The sequence below is a fragment of the Podarcis pityusensis genome (assembly GCF_964106645.2).
Source record: "Podarcis pityusensis genome assembly, chromosome: 7".
NCBI classification, from domain to species: domain Eukaryota; kingdom Metazoa; phylum Chordata; class Lepidosauria; order Squamata; family Lacertidae; genus Podarcis; species Podarcis pityusensis.
This window is the reverse complement of record NC_138031.1, coordinates 22,689,840-22,715,858: the sequence shown is the minus strand read 5'-3', so window position 1 is coordinate 22,715,858 and position 26,019 is coordinate 22,689,840. Positions and strand designations below refer to the sequence as shown.

Here is a 26,019-nt window from a genome sequence, read left to right as displayed (position 1 = left end):
CCTAGGGTCTAAATCTCTGTTAAAAACGGGGAAAAAACATCAGCCACAACAGAGCAGTCAGTTTACCGCAACATTCCACCTTTACATCTATGCTACTGACTCTCAGTTTTTTAAAGCAATGTGGATGAAAGTCTCTCTGGGAACAGGGGCTCTGAAGATTGTATCATTCATTTCATAGTAGATCCACCTCTGTCTGTGCTTCACAACTGCATATGGCTGTCCACAAATAGAACCATTTTGGAAGGAAGTTTTTAATGAGCTATCTCAGATTACCACTCAGTCAATCCCAATAACTCCAGCATTAGCCTTACTTAATTTATATACTTCATATATGAACCAATTAAGAAGTAAGGAATTAATAACACAGCAGCTAGAACGGTAATAGAACTTGGAAAACTTTGCAACTAATGAATATTGATCACTGGAATAATAGTCTGGTAAACTGCCATAATGGAAAACCTGTGGCAAAAAATTGTGTTTTTTTTTTTAAATAATATTTATTGATAATTTCAGGATTACAAGAAAAATAAAAAATAAAAAACACAATACAAAAAGAATAAAAAAGAGAAAAGCACAAAATATAAAAACCAATACGACAATACAGCAAAAGAAAGTAAAAAAGAAGAAGAAAAAAACCCACAAATCCCAAATTGCATATCCATAATTTCCATTTGCTTGTTTCATTGACCTCCTCACACCTCCCTTTTTGTATTCTAGTTTAGTAATTATTTCAGCAAATTCTTTCCATCTTTCTCAATTTTTGTTATAAAAATTTATCTTAACAATTTAACCTAATAATTAACTCAACAAATCCTTTCCATCTTTCCCCATATTCTGTTATTCAAATTACCTTAATTTATTTAACCTTATCTTACCCCTAAGTACCTTAAAACTTAAATCTTAGTTTTCAAATATACATAGCTCCTAATATCATTTCTGCTAGAGTCGTATAGTTTCATTCCCACATTTTCCCTAATATTCATTAAGCTGATTCTAAAATAAAAAATTTCTATTATAAATTCTCTTCCAATCATCATCCAGCGTCTCTTCTTCCTGGTCTTGGGTCGTGTCAGTCCTTACTGTCCGTTCCATCTAGTCCATCAACCTGGAAGCCTTATGTCCGAGGCCCTTAAATCTCTTCCATGTCCCTTCTGCAATTCTTCTTCATCTTGTTTGTGCTTGCCCTTTTCCTTGTCTTTTTTTGGTCTCTGTCTTAATTTCTTTCCTTTCTCATTGAGGAGTAGGTCTCTGGGGGATTCCAACCCAAAATTGTCTCCATCACCCTTCATCCAGCTCGCCCATTCCCCACAGTCCCACTCCCCACAGTCCTCAATGTATTTAAATGTATTTAAAATCAAATTTCAAGGTCTCTCCAAAGCTAGAAACCTCCTCATCTCCAGACTCCCCTTGGCCCACTCCAACTTCAATAACAGCGGCTTATGCTCCTGTAGGGCCTCGGGTCTCTCCATTTGTGCTATTTGAGGTGCAGCCGCATCCTCCTCCATTGTCATCTGCACTTGCTCAGTCAGTACAAATTCATAGGTTGGTTCCTGACTGATTTCTGTATCAATGTTCCCTGTTTGTCCACAGTTATCAACCACAACAGTCAAATCCATTTTCTCATTCATCAAGTCCATCTTCTCATGCATCTGTTTCCAGCAAAGGAAAGTTACTTTCATTTTTCAGGTATTTCAGATGTTTTTTAGGTATTTTGTTTCTTTAAAATGCAAAAGGCAACATTAGAATCAACTTGTTTCTCTTCATTAGCTATCTGTCAAAGTGTTACGTTCACAGTCAATGAACCTCTCCAACAGTTTCTGTCTCTGACACCCCGTTCCCAGGTTAGAGACGGTGGAAACTTATCCTTCTTCACTCCCTCTCCTGCTAGGATTAAACAGAGTCCCCCCCCCCCTTTTCTCCTGCTTCCAAGGGGGGTTTCAGTGATTCTGAATGAAGGAAGTTTAGTCCTTTTTTGACAGCTTCCCGGCTTTAGCTCGCAAAATTTTTGCTTTAGTCTATATACAAAAAAGCGGAAGGCGGACTTCCTGTTTGCACCTTCCCGCTTCGATACCAAATTAAACAATTTCTTGATCCAATTTTCCGTTTCTACTCACGGGTACTTGTTTTAAGTCCAATTGTCCACAGGAAAAAGTCAGCGCTCTCTGGCAATGGCTGTGCGGCTTCACTCCATGAAAGTAGCAGTCAGTTCGTAGCACCGCGCTTCTCACCCCACTTCACTCCGGAGCCCCTAGATGGGATTCCCCGCGAGTAGGGGGGCGCTTCTGGTGCCCTGCCGAACCCCATGTTCCCAGGCTTCCTCCGCCTGGGATTTCTAGCGGGTCCCCACCTTCGCCACGGCAGGAAGACCCAGTTTCCACGGAGCCCGTTCCTCCGGTCGGAGGAACTCCGCCATTCACCAATGGCGCTGACCCGGAAGTCCCCTGTGGCAAAAAATTGAAGGTGGCAAGGAAGAGAGAAAACAAGATAATTGTTGCACTGTAGGGTGTGATTTTACTAAATATACAAATGAAACAACACATGGACGAGAAATACCTACAACATATATTGCAATATGGCACAAATAAGCCGACACTATTCATTAGGTTCACTCCTAGTGGTTAGTATTTTACCCCCTAGTGACCCATTTTTTTGTTAGTCGTGTTATTTTATGATTTATGTGTGTGCAGTTTTTAAACAAAAACTAATCATCATCATCACCGTCATAATAATAACAACTGCTTATGGCCATCTAAAGCATTCGCCACCATCCAGCGCTCAATGAACTCCAGACCCTTTAGGCTTTGAATTCACTGCAGAGAGGGTTGGCAATTAGCCAAAATCTTGTGTACTTACAGAATCGTTCCTTTTACATTGCAATGGATTAGCACTAACTAATGTATTTAATTAACCAATTCAGTATTAATTAGACAAGGAGACTTCCCTGGGTCTGGGAGGAGAATGTGTTCCAGCCTTAGCACCAAACTGTTCAGTATCATGCCTCTACTTTCAACCGACGTGCCGAAGAGATGTCTTGTTAGAGGAAAAAGAAACAGCCAGTCCCGCTTCTGTATTAATATTAAAGGCAGTATCAGTTCAGGCTCTTTGCACAGCCTTCAGCCCACAGCCTGGCGAGGAGGATTCTAAATTCCCAGGAAATTTGAGGAGAAGAAAGGGATGGGAACAGAGAAGGGGGAAGAAGAAGAAGAAGAAGAAGAAGAAAAACCCTGAAGGGAAAGGAAAGAAGAGGACACGTAATTCTTATGGAAGAGGGCAACAGGAGGAGAAGAGGCAAGGGAACGTGAGATAGGAGAGAGCAGAAGCTCCGGCCGGGACTGACAGGGGGCCGCCCTGAGGAGGCGGGCGAAACGGAGGAGGCGGGAAGCGATGGCGCCGCCTCCCGCCGCTCTCCCGCGCCTGGCCGGAGGCTGGGCGAGGAAGGCGGGAGGGTGATGCTGCTCTGGCCGGGCCGCTGACCGCGGTGCTGGCGCGGAGGGGGACGGAGGAGGCCCCGCAGGATGGGCTGCGGCGGGAGCCGAGCCGATGCCATCGAGCCGCGCTACTACGAGAGCTGGACGAGGGAGACCGAGTCCACCTGGCTGACCAACACAGACGCCGAGCCCCAGCAGCCGCTTCCCGCCGCCGCCGCCGCCACCGGCCCGGAGGGCGGCCACGCCGAGGCTGGCCCGAGGGAACCCGGTGAGTAGAGCTCGGGGCTGTGGTGGCGGGAAACGCGAGCCGGGCGGCCCGGGCCCTTCCCGCCTCCTCGCTCTGTCCTCCGCCTCGCTACCTTCTGGGCTCTTCTCCACAGCCCAAGGTTTGGCCGGAGGAAGCCGAGAGGTGGGCCAGCGAACAGGTGGCGAACACCTCACCTCCCTGTTGGGACATATTTCAGAGAAGTGGCTTTGCATTTCAAGTTCTGTCGTCTGAGCTGCGCTCATGGGTTTATTCCTGCAGCCCTTGCTCCTCGTTCAGTGCGGTGGCTTGCAATGCAACCCTATAGGTCCTGCATATTCAGAAGAGAAGTGAAGACACAGTCACGGGTGGGGTTCCTTTTGGACCATTATGGTTCTTGCGACTTTCTATTTTTAAGCAGGGAGAAGGGTTAAAACTTTTCCTCCCTGCAACGTAAAGAGGATGCATAGCAATATGCAGCTCTGCTTAACTTACATCTTCGTGTAACTTAATCTTATGCCAGTATCGTGATGCGTTTTTTGTTTTGTTTTATTTGTTTTGTTTTTTTGGTCCAAGACTTGTCCGTATTATATAGGATGCTGCTGGTGTGACGCTACAGAAAGATCAGGGAGGGACCTTTTGTTGCTGTTGTAAGGAAAGGCTCTTCAATAGTCAGCAAAAGGGAGTTGCTGCTGAAAAGAAACCTGGTACCAGTGCGCAACGAAGATGGATTGTAGCCTCAGTTCTATAGATCCTGTGCTTTACCAGTTTGTGCCATGTAGTAAGTGGCACAAGGATTGTGAGGCTTGTTGTGAACAAGGCTTCACATATTTGGATGATCAGGCTGTCGGAGCAACCTGTCTGATCTATGAATATTCGGATTTAGGGTTGTGCTTTAGTCAAGCTAGCAGTTCATAGTGTTGGAATCATGACTGAATGTTATATATTTCAATTACATGTTGCACATTTTCAGTTGCAAACATAGCATCTTTGGTCTCTGTCCATTTAAGATGGATGCTGCTGTGCTTGTGCTTACAAGGATACAAGACAGTCCTAATGCTTAGCCAGCAGCACCATATCAACTTAGCAACGTACAAGAACATGAAATACTGTAATTAGAACACACTCGCCACAATGCAGACGGTAGGACTTCTGCACCAGTTATGGCATTGTGCCAAGTCAACTCTCCTAGCAGCTGCTTACTAAAAGCATCAGCAGGAACGCCTTAGCATCTCTGCAGGGTAGGTAGAACTCTTCTTGACCATAACCAGTGAGAGCCTCACAAGTGGGGAATAGAAGATTTGCTCTGTTTTCAGAACTAATGCTGCAGATAAGAGGTTTGCAGTATTAAGAGTTCAAATGTTGTTCACTGAAAACAGCACCACTAGTTTCCTGTCAGCTAACACCAGGCAACATTTTTAATACAATTAAAAAGAGTTAGGTGGCTGTCTGAATCATGAAAACATTTGGGTATTTAAGGGGACTGGACATCTAGGGGCTTGCCCCCCTCCCTTTTGTCCCATGTTTTGAAAGCATGGATCCGAGAGGCTTGCCACTTGTTCCGAAAGCACGAGTCTGAGCAGCTATGCTTTTGTCCCACTGTTTCCCCCTGGAAACACACTCAGTAGCTCTAAATTGGAACAAACGGTAATCCATGGAAAACGTGATTGCTATTTGTTCCAATTCAGTGCTAAATTATGGGCTTCTCTGGGGGTGGGGGGAGCAGCAGGTGAAACAGAAGTGTAGATGAGCCCTAAGATGTCTTCTTTTTTACATTGGCTTTGGAGAATTGCCACTGAGATGCTGCTGTGAGATGGTTTGCTGTAGTTTTAAAGAATGTTTTGTTTTATTGCACCAGTATATTACTTTATGAAGTTGATGTTACCCAGGCTAATATATTTGATTAAGGGTTGGACATATATTTTTTAAATAAATATATGATTAATAAGAGAGCAAGAGTAAGGTTGGCAGAGTTGCATTAGAGACTGGGATGTGTGCATTAAAGCCCTGTTGAATTCCTCATCATTTCATTTCATAGTATTTAGTGAAATGGGCTATGTATCCAAGGGGTATTACTGTTATTTATTAATTAACGTAGATTTTGCTATGTATAATGTTATACATGCTATAATATTTGTCTTTAGAAGTATGCCTTGTTGGTTTCAGAGCAACCCAGCAGCAAGCTCTCTGCCTATCTTAGGGGTGTATACACGGGTTTTAAAGTAGTTGATTTTTCCCACCCCAGTCAAATCACTGAATGTGCACATGATAACTGGTCAGCCATATGACCAGTTTAGAGGTGTGCTTGTAATAGATTATGTGGATTTTTATGCACAATCCATCATGAACATCCTGGTGGAATTGCTTACCATGCAGATTTAAAACAGGGAGGAAAGCCCTCAAAGGAGTTTTGTGAATTGACTCTTTGAAATAACATGCACTTATGGTCACATTCTGCTTAATTTTGGCATGGTGGCTGAGGGGGAGGGAAATACCCAAATGCTATTACATTCCTCCATAAACTGAGAAAATATCATTTGCTGTTGCTATCTAGGACTAAGCTACAATTACCTAGGACATCAGTCTTTGGCTCTTCCTATGGGTTTACTTTTATTTTTTGAAATGCAGGCGTAGGGAACAATCAGTTTGCTTATAGCAGCAGAGCTTCCCCTTATGCCATTTCTTTAACTGAAATCATAGTGCCGCTGCAAGCAAATCCAGCCCCCACCTGCATTTCAGTCATGTGTAACATGTAGTTTGACATTAACAGAACTCTTCTTTAACCTAGCCCTCAGAATGAATCCATGGGTTATAACCAATGCTAGTCCTACTCAGAGCAGCCCATCGAAATTAATGAACCTCAGTTAGTCATATCTATAATCTCCAGTGGGTCTACTCTGAGTCTACTCTACTAGCACTGAGCAGGACTAGCATTGATTACAACCTCAAATTTTGTTTTCTCAATTTTGCCTTCTGATTTTTGTAGCCTGTGTATGAACCACCTATACATTTTTAATATATTTGAGTTTGGTTATATTTGTTATTGTCTTTGAGTAAGCAATGGTTAAGATTTAGCAGAAGTTAACTGCTTGCAAGTCTTATTGTGTTAAGTAGGAGACAGTTTAACCATTCAGCTGAAATCAAAGGGACATTTTTCTTAGACATTTATATACTGCTTAATTACTTGTATTTCTAAGCAGTGTACATAAAAAAGCAAACCACACAAAATGTGACAATAAAAAAAATTATTACCGGTATAAAGCCAAACACCTAAATTTGGCTGGATCTTATCCAATATTATAATTCTCCACTCTTTTTTTTTTCTTCTATTCATTTTTTCCTCCTCATATTCCCTTTTTATCTTAATTTTCAAACTGCAGCAGAGGGTGATTTTTTCTACAGTAAACTGAAAAGAGCAATAATGGCTATAAACAGAAGTTTGAAATACAGAAACTGTAAGACCTTTCCATTAAGATCATAACAGAATTTAATGTACTCAGTAGTAAGCAACACACTTAAACCTGCCGTGGAACTTTTTACCTGTACCAAACAATTGGTGAAGAAGAAATATCCAAAAATCGGTGTAGCAATATCAGTCATCTAGAGTGGGTGCTATAAAAAGGCAAAGCCTTTAAAAGACCAACAACGGTGCTATACTTTTGTGAATGGTCTCAAAAAAAGGGAGGGGAGAACAATTTAGCAGTAGTTCAAGTTGCTCCTAAAAGCTTCCATTGAAAGAGAAAATGTAGCGTGAAATCCTCCTTTCACAGACTATTAAAACTAGAAAAAATATGTGTTGCTGTTTTAAAAGCAGTCTTTTTCAGTGTATCTGAAGAAGTGTGCTTGCACACGAAAGCTCATACCAAGAACTAACTTAGTTGGTCTTAAAGGTGCTACTGGAAGGATTTTTTTTATTTTGACTATGGCAGACCAACACGGCTACCTATCTGTATCTAGAAAAGCAGTCAATGCAAAACCATTGAACTGAAAGGTTTTGCATTATCAGAAGTATTATTGACAGTTGGATTAGTTTTCCGTAGGCCAGAGATCTGCAATCTCTATAATCACAACCTTTTTAGAGGGAGTTGCTTAGTTGTATAGGATCCATCCCCCCCCCCCCAAAAAAAAACACCACTCTTCTGTTTTAAGGGTATATATATTTTTCTGTGTTGAAACAACCTTTTGTTATGGTTATGTATTATAGCTCCTCCCGTTGCTCGGTCCCTGCTCCTGCCAACCTAGCAGTTCGAAAGCACGTCAAAGTGGTACTGCTCTGGTGGTACCGCTCTGGCAGGAAGATAAACGGTGTTTCCGTGTGCTGCTCTGGTTCGGCTTAGCTGCTGCTTAGTCATGCTGGCCACATGACCTGGAAGCTTTCTGCGGACAAACCATAGCTGTCAACCTTCCCTTTTTTTGCGGGAAATTCTCTTATTCCATCACCCTTTCCCGCTGCTTCCCGCTGCTATCCTGGATTGTTAGATATCCCGTGGACTGTCCCCGGGACAGGTGAGGCTGCTGAACCCTTATTTTCAAATCTGAAAGTTGACAGCTATGGGACAAATGCCGGCTCCCTTGCCCAGTAAAGCGAGATGAGTGCTGCAACCCCAGAGTCGTCCGCGACTGGACCTAATGGTCAGGGGTCCCTTTACCTTTAGTACTTCTAATGCTGTTCCAAGTGCTATGTGGGGAAATATGGTTTTAAAGAGTCACAGATGCATTTTGCATTATGCCCATTATATTGTAAATAGGCAATGACACTTATGCATGCTCCATATTGGGAAATATTTACTTGCTCATCTTCTGTTTTTAAGTGACGTACGTGTGTGTGTGTGTGTGTGTGTGTGTGTGTGTGTGTGTTTGTGTCCTTCAAGGCTGTACAATTTGCTTGCTGTGCTACCACAGTACTGGAGCGTTTATCCAGAAGTTTGTCATGCTGTTACTTAAACTTAGGCAGATGTACTACCCCAATCACCTGTCCCTATTACCTGTTAAGGAATGTCTACTAGATCATTTATTTCATTTATATTCCATCTTTTCTCCAAGGAGCTCAAGACTGCATACAACATGTTTCTCCCTCTCCTCATTTAATCCCCAAAACAACTCTGCAAAGTAGGTTAGGCTGAGTGGCACTGACTGACCCAAGGTCACCTAGTGAGCTTCATGACCGAGTAGAGATTTGAACCCTGGTCTCCTAGATCATAGTCTGACACTCTAATCACTACACTACACTTGCTCCAATGCTTGCTAGTGGAAGCACTTGCCGTTTGAAGAACTAATATATATCCACCTACATACATAAGGAATCTAAACCACCACCATCATTGTTTTACTTGACTGTTTTGCCAAAATCCTATAACTAGATGTCAGCTTCATATTACTATATATTTGGAGATGAATGTAGATAACTTCTCCAGTGTAGTACTGTACTTGCAAGTAAACATGTCTCTTACATGCACTTTAAGTTAATAAGATGTGCATGGATTCATCATGCAATTTAAAGAACCCATTACATTGGATTTGCATTGTGTCCAACACTTGTCCATCTCCATGTATCTTCTTCTTCATCTTCTTCTTCTTTGAATTTGTTAGTTGCTTTATCTTGCCAAGGCTAACCCAAAGCAACATACAACCAACCAGATCAACAACCCCCCCGCCCCACATAGATACATGCATGGAGAGCCACCACAGACTTTGGGTTTTGTGTGTTCCTAGCCTTTTATCCCACTTCTAGCACCAGCTCAAGTGCTATGAGAGGATGCTGAAGATTCTCCTTCCCCACCCTTTCCCTGTTTCCTATGAGTAGTCATATATGAGCTCTATCTCTTGTGAAAAACATTTTCTCAGATTACGGTATGTAACATTCAGGTAGATTTGTGGGGTTGGGGCAGAACATAGTCTTCTCGTGAAGCTGATATGCAAGTCTCTGTGACTCAGTCTGTTATGGGCTACAGAAGCCAGAGTTGGTAGCTTAGCATCTGCCCAAAACTAACAGCACCCCACCATTACTAGGTCATATCATTTGACACTTGTCTTAATACTAATTCACTTGGCCTAGCCCTCTAGGCCACATGTGCAAGGACTATCTGCACTGGAGCATTCTGTGTTCTTGCTTTCGACTAGATAACACCATAAATGAAACTGCTAGAATTTTTTCCTTCTTCCCTGCATTGCAGGTAGGCAGGGGACAACCATGGACTGAGCATGGAAATAATATCTAGATTGATGGCAGTCTGTATTTTTGCACAACTTCTTTCTCCAAATCTAAGACCGCCAGCTACCAAATATGTGTTTGATGCTTACTGAGAGTAAAATATAATATTGTTTATGTGGATGCCACAAGCATGTTACTCTTTTCTACAGTAGTCCCCAAGTGACGCCACTAGTACTAAGCAACTCTCCGCCCACAACTTTTATACCTAGACTCAAAATATAAGGAACCCCCCTTCCCTCCAAACACACACACACACACACACACACACACTTCTTCCATCACCAGCTCCCTCATGAAAGCTTTGAGGGCAGGAAGGTGAGTCTTGGCAAATGGAAGGAGCCATCCTTTAATGACAAACCCAATTTCTCTCTCCCATGAAACTGGCATAAGGTGATATATACAGTGGTACCTCGGGTTACATACGCTTCAGGTTACATACACTTCAGGTTACAGACTCCACTAACCCAGAAATAGTACCTCGGGTTAAGAACTTTGCTTCAGGATGAGAACAGAAATCATGCAGCGGCAGCTGGAGGCCCCATTAGCTAAAGTGGTGCTTCAGGTTAAGAACAGTTTCAGGTTAAGAACGGACCTCCGGAACGAATTAAGTACTTAACCTGAGGTACCACTGTAAATCAAATTAAAAATAACAGAAGCATCCACTATGCATCCCAGCTATGCATTTTGCCTTCCATCTCCATGTTGCCACACAGCCTACCCATCACTGCTTTATTTTAGCATGGCAACAGTGGTGTAGCACAGTCTATATGGCAAGCTCATGCAGGCGAATGGCTGACCCCATACAGCATTATTCACTTGGATGCAGTTCTAAGCAGCATCTGTGCAACTCACTTGTGTGAAGCCTCAAACCTCTTGCACAGATGATCAAAAAGCATGAAAGGAACGTGCTGTTACTTCAAGACTATTTGTTCTTGAACAGATAAATATGAATGCATACATAATTTTTACATGTTATTTTTGGTACTTTCCTCCTTTTTTGTTTTTTCCCCTGCAGTTTCTTGGAGTGCACTCTTCCATAAAGCTTGAATATTGCTTCATTCATATGATTTGACGCTTAAAGAATACTTCATTAGCCCTCTAGATTCTCCTATGTGGGAGGAGTATCCTGTAATCTTGTGTTGACTTTTAGCACCAGAAATGGGACTGAACCAGTTGTTTTCCTTTCCCTGCATTGCAGATATACAGAGGACAAGCAAGGATCTGCTTTGATAAAGAGTCTTTCATCATAAACATTTTTTTAGGAGGTCTCCAAAAAGGATCACAGGCTTCCCGTGCAGTCTTCTTGCTCTAGTTATTTGCATGTAGGTGGCAATGTGCACCCTTACAAATGCTATTTAGTTGGTAATATAGCACTTGCAAGAATGGTGATGTTGAAATTAACTTGAGACAGCCCTTTAATATTCCTTTTTGTGGAGGACTTGGGTATGTCTGTGCTGTGCACGCCCCCACTTACTCCCACTGACAACTACTGACAAAATTGATATGTTCCGTCAGGGTATCAATGTTTAAATGGATACATGTAAAATATTTAGGCTGCATGTCGAATCTAATTGGAGTTCGCTCTGGATGCAGTATGTGTACAAAATAGAAATATTGATGCAATGCCTGGTCTCATGTGAGTTAAGACTTCATTGATTATGAAACACAGTATCACTTCCAAATACCAAGCAGTGTTCCTTACCATTCCCTAGTTTACAGCATAGACTTAACTAGTGCTCTGCTTTGGGCAGAAAACCGAAAAATTTTCTTGTTTCAGAGGGAGTCGCATAAAGAGGTTGGCTGAATAGATTGAGCCAATTGTGCCGTTATCTCCTGTCTGCTTTTGCAGCTGCTCTCAGTCACCTGACACAAAGTAACAATGCCTTCAATTTTTCGTGAAGCATATATGTAACCAAGAATCGTGCAAACAAAAACCCCAGTAGTTATACGTATTTCCTTTTATCGACAGCTTTGTTTGGTTCTGTATGCGGGGCTTGAAGGAAAAGCTATGATTAACTGATAAGAGCATGTGAAAGGTTCATTTTGTGGCAGATAGACACATAGAACTGAAGCAGCTGGCCCCAAAGTTCACATATATTTCATATCAGTGGTAGCATCGGTAATCATAAGGCTTGGTGCTTGGCCAGAAAACCTTGAGACATGTACAAAATGTTCTGCAGGTGGTATTGATTGATTGATTGATTGATTGAATTTACACTCTTCTGCCTTTCCTCCCCAAGGAGCTCAGGGAAGCAAACTGGCCATCAGCCTCTTGCTGATGCAGGACATATGCTGCCACAGCATCCCTGATACAGAATCATAGAGCTGGAAGACACATCAAATATTGGCTTGATCAGGAGTGGAAAACCTTCTTGGCCCAGATGGCCAGATCTTTCTCTCTCCCAAACCCTGTGGGCCAACTTGGGTGAGACGTGAGCGAGGCTACTGACCTGTCAATCTGACATCACAATTACTTTAGATGAGAGGTGGGCAGTTGACCCTTAGGGGTGAGGGGAGGAGTCTGATTTGCCAGTGCATTCCCCATAGGACTTCAATGGCACCATGGTACCCACAGAGGCCATGTTGGCAACCCCTTCTTTACCCAAACCATCAAGGCTTACCACAGAAACTTTTAGATGGCTCTGCTTGCTTTCTTTGACAGGTTGCACACAGTCATGTTGTTTCACTGAGAAAGAAGGGCCCTGGTATATTTTATCTTTTGGAGAGAAAAAAACAGCTGGGTGAAAAGCTAGAGCAAACAGATGGGGAGGAAAACTGGCCCTTTCCCCCTGCCAATTCCCCAGTGCCCACAGCTGTTTCACCCGATAAAAAAGCAGGGGGAGGAAATTACGTAACTATACATAATTTCTGCCCTCAGGATGGCGAGAACGATTTTATAGCAAAAGTTCACAGAAATAGAAGAGAGGCAGTATGGGATGTTCTGAGCCATACAACGTATTTTTCCACATCAGTATGGTTGCACAAAAGCAGGAAGTCAAACAGGACATAAACTATTAGCCATGGTATTCAACAGATTACTATTTATATTTAAAAAGGAATAGAGCAGGAGAAGAAAAAAATCAGTGTTCTATTTTTGTTTTCAAAGACATGTCTGCTTTGCTTATGTCTCTCTGAATAATAATTCAGGATCTCGTGCTCCTAACTTCTGTTCAGTTTCTAATTTGTTGGAGGTGGATAGGAATGTGCAAATGTAAAAACCATCTTTTGGTAATTGGGCATATACAAACTCTTCACAAACAATTCTGTGAAACTGACTAGTTTTGTTAATATCTCTTTAACTTGAAAAATGTGTAAAACACCAGTAAATGTTTTGACTTAACAAAATGTGATTTTGTGTGTTCTTAGGAATTCTGGAGGACAGCAAAGCAACTCAGACTTGTACTGGAAAGTCCTCAGCTGCAAGTGGAATAGGTAGTACTGAAAAGAGAGCTCACTGTGGTACACAATGTACAAAACTGACAGTTCACCCCACAGGAACTTCAGCACACAAACAACAAAATGGCTTTAGAACCACAGAGGTAGGTGCAGAACTACATTCCGAGTGACTCCTTGTACACACTGGTATCCTCTTGAAGCTGGGCTAATCCTGTTTCTCCTCAGCTAAAGGCCTGTCACAGAGCTATTAAGCCTGTGTCCTTTATACTGAAGTCGTACCTTCTAGTGTTTCTTTTTTAAAGTCACAATGAATACATTTCTCATATTGCAAGGCTCATGACAAAGCAATAACTATTGGGAATAACGGCATGTGTTGAACCTGTTTTAATTAAGGACATAAAGAAGAATCAACTGAATATAGTAATACTGCTTTACTGTTATTTTGAAGGCCAGTCATGAGCTGCTTAAGTAAACATTTAAGCAACATTTATCCTATTGCCCACTGGATGTTCCCGTCGCATCTCTGAGCCTGCCAAGCATCCATAAAATCCAACCAGAGTGTCTGTGAAGAAAAACTGGTGATTAATCCAATTGAACATGGTCTAGATCTCATGTTAGGATCTATTTTGCAGTAGCAAAGTATTGGAGGGTGATACAGTCTCAAGATTAGCCCAGGGGCTGGAGGTTTCCCACCCCACTTTACATTTATACTTCCTTTGAACACTAGTCATTTTTTGTCCATTTGGGGACAGTGTTCTAGTCCGTGTGGGTCTTTATTATCCTGACACAACATGGTGTCATCTACAAACTAGTCCATGTTCCCTCTCATCCCCGACTTCAGATCCTTTATAAACAAGTTAAATAACACCAGTTAAACAGAGATCACTTGTGAGTGGTAGGGAGGGCATTCTTTGTGATAACTTTCCAATTACGGTACTTTACTTCCTATTTGCTGAGTAAAAATGCCACTGTATCAACAATTTGACTGGCAATTACTACAAGATCTGTTTGTGACTTCAGGATAGAGATATTGCTAAGTTTTGCTTGTTGTTTTGATTGGAATATTTTGTTAATTTTTATTTTACTCTTGTCTTTTCTCCTTGTTTAGGAAATTTACTTCTATGAAACATCTTCTAAGCATCTTCCATTAAACTAATTTACTGTACACTCTTTTTAAACAGGCTAAATGGGACAACAAGAAAAACGTCACAAAAGAAGTCGCAATTAACGCCACCAAAACAATAAGACAAATTAGTAACAGAAGAATTACAAAGAACTGTGTCAATTAAAAGAGCCAAAGGAGAAGATGACTGAATTCTGCAATATTTTGCTGCACTTTAACTGATAACTTAATGTGAAAATCTCAAGATGTTTTATTTTTCATGCTGAATGTAGTGGACATCTGCTGCTGAGTGCCTTTGGAAAAACCGCTATCCTTGCTCTAAACTGCTGCCAGCATTGGATGCCTTTTGTTCTATATTGCCATACTGGTGAGGCTGGGCCAGCAATTAGAACATAATGTGTTTGGATTTTATACATTGCCATTTAAGTAATTAATATCACATAAAAATGTATACCAAAATATTTCAGGAACACTCAATCCCTCACAAATTGCACCTGACACATCTGTTTTTAGGTACATGTGTGAGTGTCTGGAGGCGGTTGGAGGATGGATGGCGGCTAACAGATTGAGGTTGAATCCTGACAGGAGGCGGGCGGGTGTGGAGGACTCCCTGGTCCTGAATGAGGTAACTGTGCCCCTGAAGGACCAGGTGCGCAGCCTGGGAGTTATTCTGGACTCACAGCTGTCCATGGAGGCGCAGGTCAATTCTGTGTCCAGGGCAGCTGTTTATCAGCTCCATCTGGTACACAGACTGAGACCCTACCTGCCAGCGGACTGTCTTGCCAGAGTGGTGCATGCTGTAGTTATCTCTCGCTTGGACTACTACAATGCGCTCTATGTGGGGCTACCTTTGAAGGTGACCCGGAAACTACAACTAATCCAGAATGCGGCAGGTAGACTGGTGACTGGTAGCGGCTGCGGAGACCACATAACACTGGTCTTGAAAGACCTACACTGGCTCCCAGTACGTTTCCGAGCACAATTCAAAGTATTGGTGCTGACCTTTAAAGCCCTAAACGGCCTTGGCCCAGTATACCTGAAGGAGTGTCTCCACCCCCATTGTTCTGACCGGACACTGAGGTCCAGTGCCGAGGGCCTTCTGGCTGTTCTCTCGCTGTGAGAAGCCAAGTTACAGGGGAACCAGGCAGAGGGCCTTCTTGGTAGTGGCACCCGCCCTGTGGAACGCCCTCTCACCAGATGTCAAAGAGAAAAACAACTACCAGACTTTTAGAAGACATCTGAAGGCAGCCCTGTTTAGGGAAACTTTTAATGTTTAATAGACTATTGTATTTTAATATTCTGTTGGAAGTTGCCCAGAGTGGCTAGGGAAACACAGCCAGATGGTTGGGGTATAAATATTATTATTATTATTATTATTATTATTATTATTATATGAAAGTTGAGCTTTCATGCAGCCTTTCTGTGGTTGGCACTTCAGTTCAGTTTGCACATCAAATGATTTCCATCCTGATCCTAAAGATGTTCACTACAATGGCTGTGTACAGATTTGCAGGTTCTGTTGTTTATCTCAGTGGCATGCTGGGTGAGCCATATAATAATGGTCTGATTTGCTATACCACATGAGACTTACGATGTAACTGATGGCCAAGGTTTGTGACGGCATAGATAGGTTTAATGTAGCTGAAATACATGTAAGAATTGTGGTACTCTAACTTTGCCTGCTTCTGTGTCATATAGCAGCTTTGCACTGTGTGGCAACGATATGCCTGCAAAAGGGTGAAATATCCTATCTCTTAAAATTGGGATCTCCCACAACTCATTGAAAAAAGACGATTGATCTTGTGTCTCCTTTATCACTTATATTTTCAAAAGGAATTTGTGTATACATTTGCTACTGAAGTCTAAATTTTAAACAAACAGATTTGTTTTGAAGGAGAGCAAAATTATTCAAATAGTAATCTGAAGAACACAACTTCATTTTTTTAAAAGTTCTTCTGGCCTATAAATTAATAAAATTTATATGAAAAGTTAGTGTTTGCTGTCAAATCTATAGAAAAGGCACTTCAATCACAGATGAACAGGCCATTTAGACAAATAAAAAAATGTAACTAATAAAAATGTTTGTAAATTGTTTGACTTCTTAAAGAAATTGCTTGAGATGAAAATTCAGTGTTTGAAATCTATATTCAGTTTCTAGGCTTAATAACTGTTGGAGGATTGCTTATTAAGTTAAGATAACCATTGAATCACAGAACCCTGTAGAGCAGGCATAGGCAAACTTGGCTCTCCAGATGTTTTGGGACCACAACTCCCATCATCCCTGACCACTGGTCCTGTTAGCTAGGGATGATGGGAGTTGTAGTCCCAAACATCTGGAGTTTGCCTCTGCCTGCTGTAGACTTTACTTAAGACCTGTCTACTCTCAGAGTGATAAATTCAAATTACAACTGTGTGCAACATATATAATTAGGCTGCAGTCAGGATGCTTCAAGAGTGCTTATGCTCAAAGTTGGCAGCTGCAATACTCTCCATGCTTACTTGGAAGTAAGCCCTAGAACACATGATTCTATGGATTATGTCATATCTGCCAATTTAGAATGTGTGTTTATTTATTGTATTTATTATATACTGATTAATATTTCTAAGCAGTGCAAGTAAAATTACAAAAAAATAAAAATAAACCATGCATAGAATAACAATTAAAAAATCATAATAAACCCAGCACCACTTTAAAATGCCTGTTGAAATAAGAAAACACTTGTCATGTACCTGAAGCTCAGCAAGGAGGGTGCCTGTCTAATCTCAGACACACTAGTCATATCTATAATAAAATAAAAAGTTAGCTTTGTTGGTTGTCCTTGTCCCATATCTCTGTGATCACTGCTCCCACCAACTTCCCCATTTCTTACTTTAGACTGCAATCTTAAAGTTAGAGAAAGACAGAAATCTACCCCCCAAGGAGAACATGTCCACAACCCATAGTGCACAAATCTACTGCAATGTAGTTGCAATGAGCATATAATAGTTTCTTTATGTATATATGCAGCCTTTGATAATTAATTTCTTCACCATAGCTTGAAAGTGTTTCTGTGGCTAGCTTCTAATCACCGATGCACAGAACACACTTGACAGACTGTCTTTTCCTATTTTGATTCAATGCCCAGAGACCTGACCAAGCAACTGACTTGTTTGTTGTTGAAAAGGATTAATACTGCAAAGTGGTGGTTTTCAAAAGTGCCAAAATAAAATAATTGGTGAGAAAAGGAAACACAATGAAGTCTCAGTCTGCAGTGAACCGCACAGGAGCACGTGGGCTTTTAAAACAAAACATGCCTTGCGAGAACAGCCAAACTGAAGGGGAGGTTATGGTAGAGAATTTGTAATTATATGAGCATATCCCGGTTGAATGCTGATTAAACTGGACTAGGTTTAGTGTGAAATCCCCTCTATATATCACTATAATGGTGCTGTGCTGTAACAGCTGCTCTGCTGACAAAATCATACACCAGGGGTGATGAACCTGTGGCCCTCCAGATGTAATTGGACTACAATTCCCATTATCCCTGACCATTGTTCATGCTGGCTGATGCTGATGGAATTCGATCAAGAACAGAAGGGCTACAAGTTCCATGCCATACACCCCATGTGCAAGTTATGGTAGCTGCTTTTTCTGGAAAACAAAATGGGCAGATGCACAAGTAAATATGGTTCCCTGCATGTTTCAAAGGCCTGTTCATGTTTAATGCTTCTTTATAAACACCAGTCCAGAGCAGTTTTTAATGAAAAAGCATTAAACATTTCCATTTTTATATATTCTTAGAGATTCAGTATCCAACCTAACATATTTAGGAAACAAAATTACATATAATATGTCCTCCATGGTCAAAAGAAAACATGGATCACATCCTGCTACAAATAAAATTCACTTTGGCAGGTGGACTATATTACATATACAGTGGTACCTCGGGTTAAGCACTTAATTTGTTCCGGAGGTCCGTTCTTAACCTGAAACTGTTCTTAACCTGAAGCACCACTTTAGCTAATGGGGCCTCCTGCTACCGCCGCGCCGCGGGAGCACAATTTCTGTTCTCATCCTGAAGCAAAGTTCTTAACCCGAGGTACTATTTCTGGGTTAGCAGAGTCTGTAACCTGAAGTGTATGTAACCTGAAGCATATGTAACCCGAGGTACCACTGTAAACATTTGTGGTAATCTAAATGAAATTGGTGCTATTTCTAGTTTCCTCAAAATGCATTGGGAACCATATGTACTTAACCCAACTGTTCATTTCAAAATGGACATTTTCCACCTGGGGTTGCAAATCCTTGGCCTTTAAGTGCTCTTTATAATTATGGGAAGAGTAAAGTTCAGCAGGAAGAAATAAACATCTCCTCCCCCAAAAGCTATTTCCAAAGTTCCCAGGTTTTATTTTATTCTGCTCCAAAGCGTAAGAATGTTCCTAATTCTTTTCTTTCATCTCTTGGCCAAGAAAGGAGTGTTGTGTTGTGTTCTGAGAGGACAGAGTCACAAGTGAAGTTTCAGCAGGAGAACTTGTTAATTGCTTCTGGCCTTGATCCAGCTCTTAATTGTGCATAACAGCTGGTGGGGCTGGGTGGGGGTGTGCAATGCCAGCTGCATCAAAGGACACATCCACCCATCAGCAGGGCCTTGGTGAGCAATGCAATGTGGTTGTGTGATCCAGGTGCGTGTGTGCATCCACTATGCACATGAAAGCTTTCCTCAATACACAGATCTCCCTCGTTGGACTGGGACATGCATGTGTTTTCATACACAGCGATGCCTGATGGGGTCTAAATAGTTGCTCTGAAGACAGATTGTATCAAATGTAATAGCAGTAAACAAAGCAAAATGGCAGTTGGATACTTGCCTGCTACTCCATTGGTGCAGTAATATTAATGGTCACTTGGCTACAATGGCCATGAGAGGCAACCTAGGAATCTGCAGTGTCAGATACTACTTCTCACCTCTTTGAATATATCTACAACTCATGCTTAAACTGCTGCATTGTCATTTCATGTGCCCAGAGAATTGTAGCAGTTGTGGCTTGTGACACCTAGACCTGGGAGACGGCACCGAGGAGCTAAAAAAATATATGCAAAAAATATATATCAATAACTGCAACAACAAAAACCCCTCCAAAATATCCCAGCCCAAGAGTCGGTTCACCAGCCTCAGCTTCTTCTTCTTGAGTCAGTCAGGATTCCATCCTCCCATGCCAAGTGCGAAAAGATATGCAAGGAAGGGAGCAGGTCTTCCATGACTCAGATGTCTCCATTATTGCTTGAATCACAGAAGGCCAAAGAGGGCTTGGTCCCTTTATCATTTTTAGTGGCCCACTGAGCTATTGTTTTTAAAGGGCTACAGACTGGCTAAAATGGGAGTGAGCCAGGTTATGGAACTTGTATAGTTCTTTAAGGGCCATTCTAATTTTCTAATTTGCAAAATTCAAGAATTTATGGTTTCCAGAAACATCAGTGAGAAAAGAACTGACTGTTGTGAGCACATAGCCTTTCCCTTACTTATGGTAATGCTAAGTCAGGGTTCAAAACTGGAGGAGGATAATCACCTTTAAAATATGTTCTAAGAGCCTGCAGAACTATGGAATTTTTTTTGCTGTATTGAATGGAAATGCACATCTTTCAAGTTCTTTGTTTTTAAAAATCAGGTGTGACAGCAAATTTGGCCAAAAATAGGCACAAAATTTCATGTTGAATTGCTTCCGTTTGGTCTCTGCTGTACAGGGCAGTGGAAACATCTAATTACAGTTGCTGCCAAAGGCTACCTATATCCTGGGGATTGGGAATGGATCAAGTCAATCACTTGATCCAGGAACCACACAGAAAGGTACTGCAGGCATATCCTTTGGTGGCTAGTGATGCTACAGCTGTGATTTTTCAGAGATTTAAATCTGGAAAATGTTACAGCTTCCCAGGATTATTGGAAGTTGAAGGGATTTTAATATGCAGCTAAAGTGTTTTAAATCAACCTAATAAAATAATTATTCAAGTATTCTTTTAGCATAATTAACACCTTTGAACTGCCCAGTTGAAATACAGGTTTTAATTGCTAGAACACTGTGGAGGATGCCCAACCGTGAAGCTCCTGTTGTGGCAAATCTAATGAGAATGGATTTTCTGTTTCTCGTTTCATCACCTCACCAGTGCTTTTTAGAAAAAAACATACCCAAAATGTCAGAAAAATCATATCAAATAAATTAATAGTCTTTTCTGTTGTGTTGGGAGGGGGAATAGATGGGCAAACTATTTCTAAAAAACACACAGGACCAGTTTCCTGTGGTGTTTCCAGATTTTGAAGCAATCTGCTTCCAGCAGTTTCTCAAGGCATATTCATTATTTATTATGCTCATTAAGTAAACAGCTTCTCAAGCAAGGTTTAAGGATTTTATTCAATTCTCTGATGCCCCCCACGAGCCACAGCTAAGATTTAATGTTTTGCAGATATAGTTCTTATTGTACTTCCTCTGTGTTTGCTCCAAAATTGATTTTAGGATTTGATGCTCTCAGGGAAGGCTTGGGCAGAACTAGACATTATCTTGGCAAATGTGCAGCCCCTGGCTGTGTTTGCTGGCACAATGGGAATTCAGAGGAGTAGGGCCGGATTTAGGTTTGAAGATGCTCTAAGCTACTGAAGGTAATGGGGCCCTTTATATGTCCAGCTGTCCCTTGTCAACGACAAATGGTTGCTGTTTTTTTGTGTTGAATATATGCTATGGTAATTTATGGACCTAATAGGTATATAAAGCCATTTGCACATAACAAATAGGAGCCTACACAACACAAAACAGTGTTGCTGTATGTAGGTTTTATTTTACTTGTTTTTTATCTTATATTTTGGAAATGTACATCCAGTTTTCCCCCCTTTAAATCTTTTGGGGGGCCCCAAGAGAGTGGGGCCCTAAGCTATAGCTTGTTTAGCTTATATGTAAATCCAGCAGAGGCACTAACAGGGGCCACAGAAAGTAAATTATCTGAGGACTATGGTCTTGGCTACTGTTTAAAGCTTAGCATGAAAATAGAAATATTAAATAATATGACAAAGATCTTGATGCAGATACACACATATATTGTCAGAAGCAGCATTTTGTAGTCAGATGTGCCTCAGATCATATGTTTCCAGTGGCATGTTATAGACCAGACCTGTGTGGAATATATTTTCTATCAGATTATTTATTTACACATTATTTGTTTTCTTTACTGCATTTATATACCACCTTCCTGATAAGGCATTAAAGATTACATTACAAAAGACAAAATAATAAAACAGTAGACTTCTGTCAGCCACTGGTGATCTCTTTGGGAGCTGATGGTATGAGATTCCTGATTTGGGCTTCTTCTCTTCAACTTTCCTCATATCAAAGTTTTTACGTATGGTATTTCACGGAAAGGCAGATAAGGATCATTGTCAGTGGCTGCTTTGGGAGCAGATAGCATGAACTCCTCACCCTACAATTCTTCTGCATGAATCTTTGATAGTAAGGAGCCTATTAAAATGCTCACATTTTGGCCATCTCTTTATACTGGCATTTAATGGACCAATGACACCAAATCTTGAAACCGAACATTACATGCAAAAACTGAAGCTTTAGTAATGTGAATCCAATCATCTCTACCAGTTTGCCATAGGAGCTTGAAGTATCAGGTTGCTCCAAGTGGGCGTTAAAACAGAACAATTTACTAAGTAAGTCTGTAAGTAGCAGATGGGTTGCAAAGTAAGGACAGAATATAATTTGGGAACTTGGTTTGTAAAACGTTTAGGGGATAATCATTCTAGCAAGTGTAGACACTCAGGCAATTCCATGAAAATGTCTACCTACACACTCATTTTTATTTTTCATAGGTTGTTAACTTGTTCTGTATCATTTTAAAGATAGTTTTCCTAAGTTTCATTATATGGCAACAGTTTTTCAAAATGGCATATTACATGTGAGTAAAGCAACCACAAGTGTGACATGCAAAATGACTCAGAATTGCACTGAAAGTGGCTCCTTGAGAGCTTTACCTTTACCTAAAAGAAGCCTCTTCTGTAATTTGTTCAGATCCTCAGGAGCTTAAGAAACAGCTGGAGGGTTTTATTGCTATTTGTGTTGAAAAGACAAAATATTGATCATTTCTGTCATCATCTGTGTTGGCTATCTCCCAAAGCAATGTTGTATTGATTGTTCTGTTTCAGAAATCCTGGTTTTGGTGTTTGTTTTTAGTACTTCCCAAGCTACAAAACAGAACTGCAAAGCTTTGTCAATACCAGAGTCTACAATATACTGCAGTAAAAGCATTACTTTTCTTTATCCTCGGGTTGTTTGGTTTCATTTGTTTGCTTTGCATGCAACTAGTGTAGATTTTGCTGTGAGCAAACTCTCTATATACTATACTACACATACACACACCTCAATTTTCTTTTTGATTTTTTGTTTTAATTTAATATAAGATACACAATATACAAAAAATTATTCCCCCCCCCGTGCCATTCCTTGTGTAACCAAAACAGCACCACACACACACAATAGGAAGGTATTGGCATATTTGGGAAAAACTTGTGGTTTGCAGAAGTACTAAAATGTCAGCGGAAAAACCTAAAGGGTAAAAGGTTCTCAAAAACAACTCAGTGAGGACTAATATATTCAGGGTCTACAAAATACTGCCTGACTGCTGGAGAAAAGAAAAGAAAAACTAGAGAGATAATACTATGGGGAAAGTATATAAGTCCCATTGAGTTTAATGGCACTTACTCACAGGTAAGTGGTTATTGGGTTGCAGCTTAAATGTGACAGAAAAATTGAGTGTCAAAACACAAAAACTGAGTGTCTGTTCAGCTTTGCAGTTGACATTCAGCAGATTTATTAGTGCCACCTACTGGTTCTTTAAAGTTTTTCTATTGAATCTAGAGAAATTAAAAGCAACGCCTAAATGACAAATTGATTAAAATAACATCGGGATTAAATTAAATTATAAGTTTTTTTGTTTTGTGTTTTAAAAAGGATCTGCCATAAGGAAAAAGGAGACAAGACTTTGTGGTTGTTGTTTTTTTTGCAATAGGCATAACAAAGTATGTGGTTGTACCCAGCTGCACCCTACTGCAGATGTAGATACCCAATAAAGTAGACTTGAGGCTTCACTGTGTTTGTGAATGAAAGGATGTCCATGTGTGAAAGAGTGTGCAGAATAATTCTGAAAAAGAGAGGGAATTGGGGAAAATGAGCTCATTTACAGGCAATAAGAGCAAATGAATTGTCTTAGGAGTGTCCTGTTGGACAGAAAACTGGGTTCAGATGAGTGATTTTGTGTTCTGGGGCTCAGATCCTGGCTATGCCTTGAGATTATCAATGTTTACAAAATGACAGCCATTTTGTGACTAGCCATGGCCATGGCAGCCATTTCACAACAGTTTTTAAAATCTCCAAATGTGCCCACAAGTTCAAAAAGATTGGTGACCTATTTCTTGCTCAACTCCAGCCATTAACAACTACTGTAAGAAATGCCACTATTTCTAAGTTGCAATCAAAATAAAAGCCATCAAAACAACAGATAATGCTCCTCTGTTAGGTCTTCATTTTCTCATCCCTACATTTTATTATCTAAACAGCCAAATCTTTAAAAATGGTTTTAGCTACTTAGTAGTGCAAAGTAAGGACTTGCACTACTGTAGTTAAAACATGGTTCGGTTGCTGGCAAACAGGGCAGGAGAAAAATAATATATTTATTGTGATTCTGCAGTTCTATAAATTATCTTGTCTATCAACCATCATCTTAGTTGTGTGCATCAGCCCCATCTATACAAGGCCAAGCCCTGTGAGTCCCAAATTGACCTGGGTAAGGCTCTGACACTGAATAATCTTGTCTCAGTGCCATCACCTTCCAGTTTGTAATTATGTGTTGGAGTGCCTCTTTCCAGATCTCAAAGCACTATACTGATGCTAATGAAGGTTTGTAAGGGTATTAAATAAAATTATTATCATTCACATTTCATAAAGGCACAGAATGGCAGTTGTGTGACTTGCCCAAGGCTACACAACAAGTCTGTGGCAGAACTGGTTGAGCAACACAGGAGCCTCACATTTCAGTTTTGTGGTGATAATTATCGCAACAATGAAAGGAGAGTTTAGCATGCCACTGACCTTTTGGGAGAGGGCTTCTTTGTTTTGTTTTTGGGTATTTTTAACCCACCTTTGTGTCAAAGGTCCCCTAGGTGGCAAATGATACAATAATCACAATTACAATGAAAGGTAACAAACAAAAACTGGGCTAAAATAATGTTAGAATCACAATATAATTTAAACCATCTGGGCACATAAGTGTTTTGCCTGGTTCTAAAATAATGTTAAGGTAGGTGTTGGGTAGGCCTGTTTGGGATGGACATCACACTCATTGTATCTTACGTTGCAGAAGCATTAAGAGAATAATCTCAGATGACTGTGCTGGTGCATGGGGAAAGAAGTGATCATTCAGATACTGAAGTTCCAAGCCATGATCAAAACCAGCACTTTACACTGAGATAGTGGGCAGCTCTCCAGGCTATTCTGTCTTTCTCATCCTCTCAGGGCAAAATTTTAAGGCAAAAAAGATGAAGCAATGAGACATCTTTGGGGGAAAGGGATGAATGAGAACAACCCGAGGTGGATTTAGGGTGGCATGACTGGTTCCACCACACTGGGTGCAGGGCCTAGGAGGCGCTGCAAGAACAGAGCAGAACAGAAGAGAGGCGGGTAGGGGAAACCCACAAGGTCTGATCCTTTGTACATTTACTCAGAAGTAAATCCCACTGAATTAAATTGGATTTACCCCTAGGCCATGAAACAAGAGGCTGAACAGTTCATGTTTACTTGTCCTTAAATTGAAGTAGGGGGCTCAACATATTGCTATTTTATTATGTTTTAACAGTGTGGGTTCCCAAAGTTCAAGATATTTTAATATCTCAAATGTTTTAAATTAATTTCTCTGGCATCCTATTTACATTTGGAACTACATTCCTATATATCCAAACCAGAGCTACGGCTAAGATTTCCTTTAGTCTTAGAAAGAAACACTCACTAGTTTTTGTTAAAAAGTTACGTCGCTCTCAATAGATTTACTTCAAAATAATAATTAATCATAAAAAATAAACGAACAATCGTCTTGATTTCAATGACAAATAGGCATCTGAGATGTTTCCACTTTCCGGTTTGCTGACACCGGGAGCCAACATTTCGCCCAATACCAAGCTGGGCTGAAACAAAATGCAGGATGAGGAGACACCGTCGGTGTGCGGGTTAACAGCAAAGTGCGTTCTGGCATTTTGGCATGCAGGTGAAGAATATCATTTGCCCACCTTTAAAAAAACAACAAAGAAATAGCACAGAAGGAAGAAAAGCTTGTGATCTCGTAGTCCCCCCTCTCCACTAAGCTAATTTCCTACTTTCAGAGGTTTATCTGCCTTTTTTTTAAAAAAAAAAAAAAGCGGAGGAGCATTAGAAACGCGATTCCTCCTCTCCCGTGGTCATTTCCACCCCTTTTCCCTCCACGAGGGGAAGGGGAAGAGACGCCGGTGAGGCGCCGCCATCTTGGCGGAGAGGAGCGAGGGGGAGGCGGGAGCGGGGAGGGGATCCGGGTGGCCCTTAGAAGGTGCGCGAGCACCGCCCCCTC

At 41.0% G+C, this 26,019-nt stretch overlaps 1 protein-coding gene and 1 long non-coding RNA gene across 2 annotated transcripts; one reads left to right on the top strand and one right to left on the bottom strand.

Annotated features, from left to right (window-relative positions):
• The first annotated feature begins 2,795 nt into the window (after positions 1-2,795).
• Positions 2,796-17,211, top strand: BAALC (BAALC binder of MAP3K1 and KLF4). The gene is made up of 3 exons (XM_081013797.1): positions 2,796-3,696; positions 13,250-13,422; positions 14,461-17,211. The coding sequence occupies exons 1-3, from the start codon at positions 3,516-3,518 to the stop codon at positions 14,566-14,568; spliced, it is 462 nt and encodes a 153-aa protein (XP_080869923.1). The 5' UTR covers positions 2,796-3,515; the 3' UTR covers positions 14,569-17,211.
• Positions 13,649-26,008, bottom strand: LOC308481448. The gene is made up of 5 exons (XR_013988677.1): positions 25,706-26,008; positions 24,516-24,582; positions 19,348-19,463; positions 17,133-17,184; positions 13,649-13,841 (listed from the first exon to the last, which is right to left on the bottom strand). It is a non-coding gene; the product is annotated as an uncharacterized lncRNA (long non-coding RNA).
• Positions 26,009-26,019: the final 11 nt, after the last annotated feature.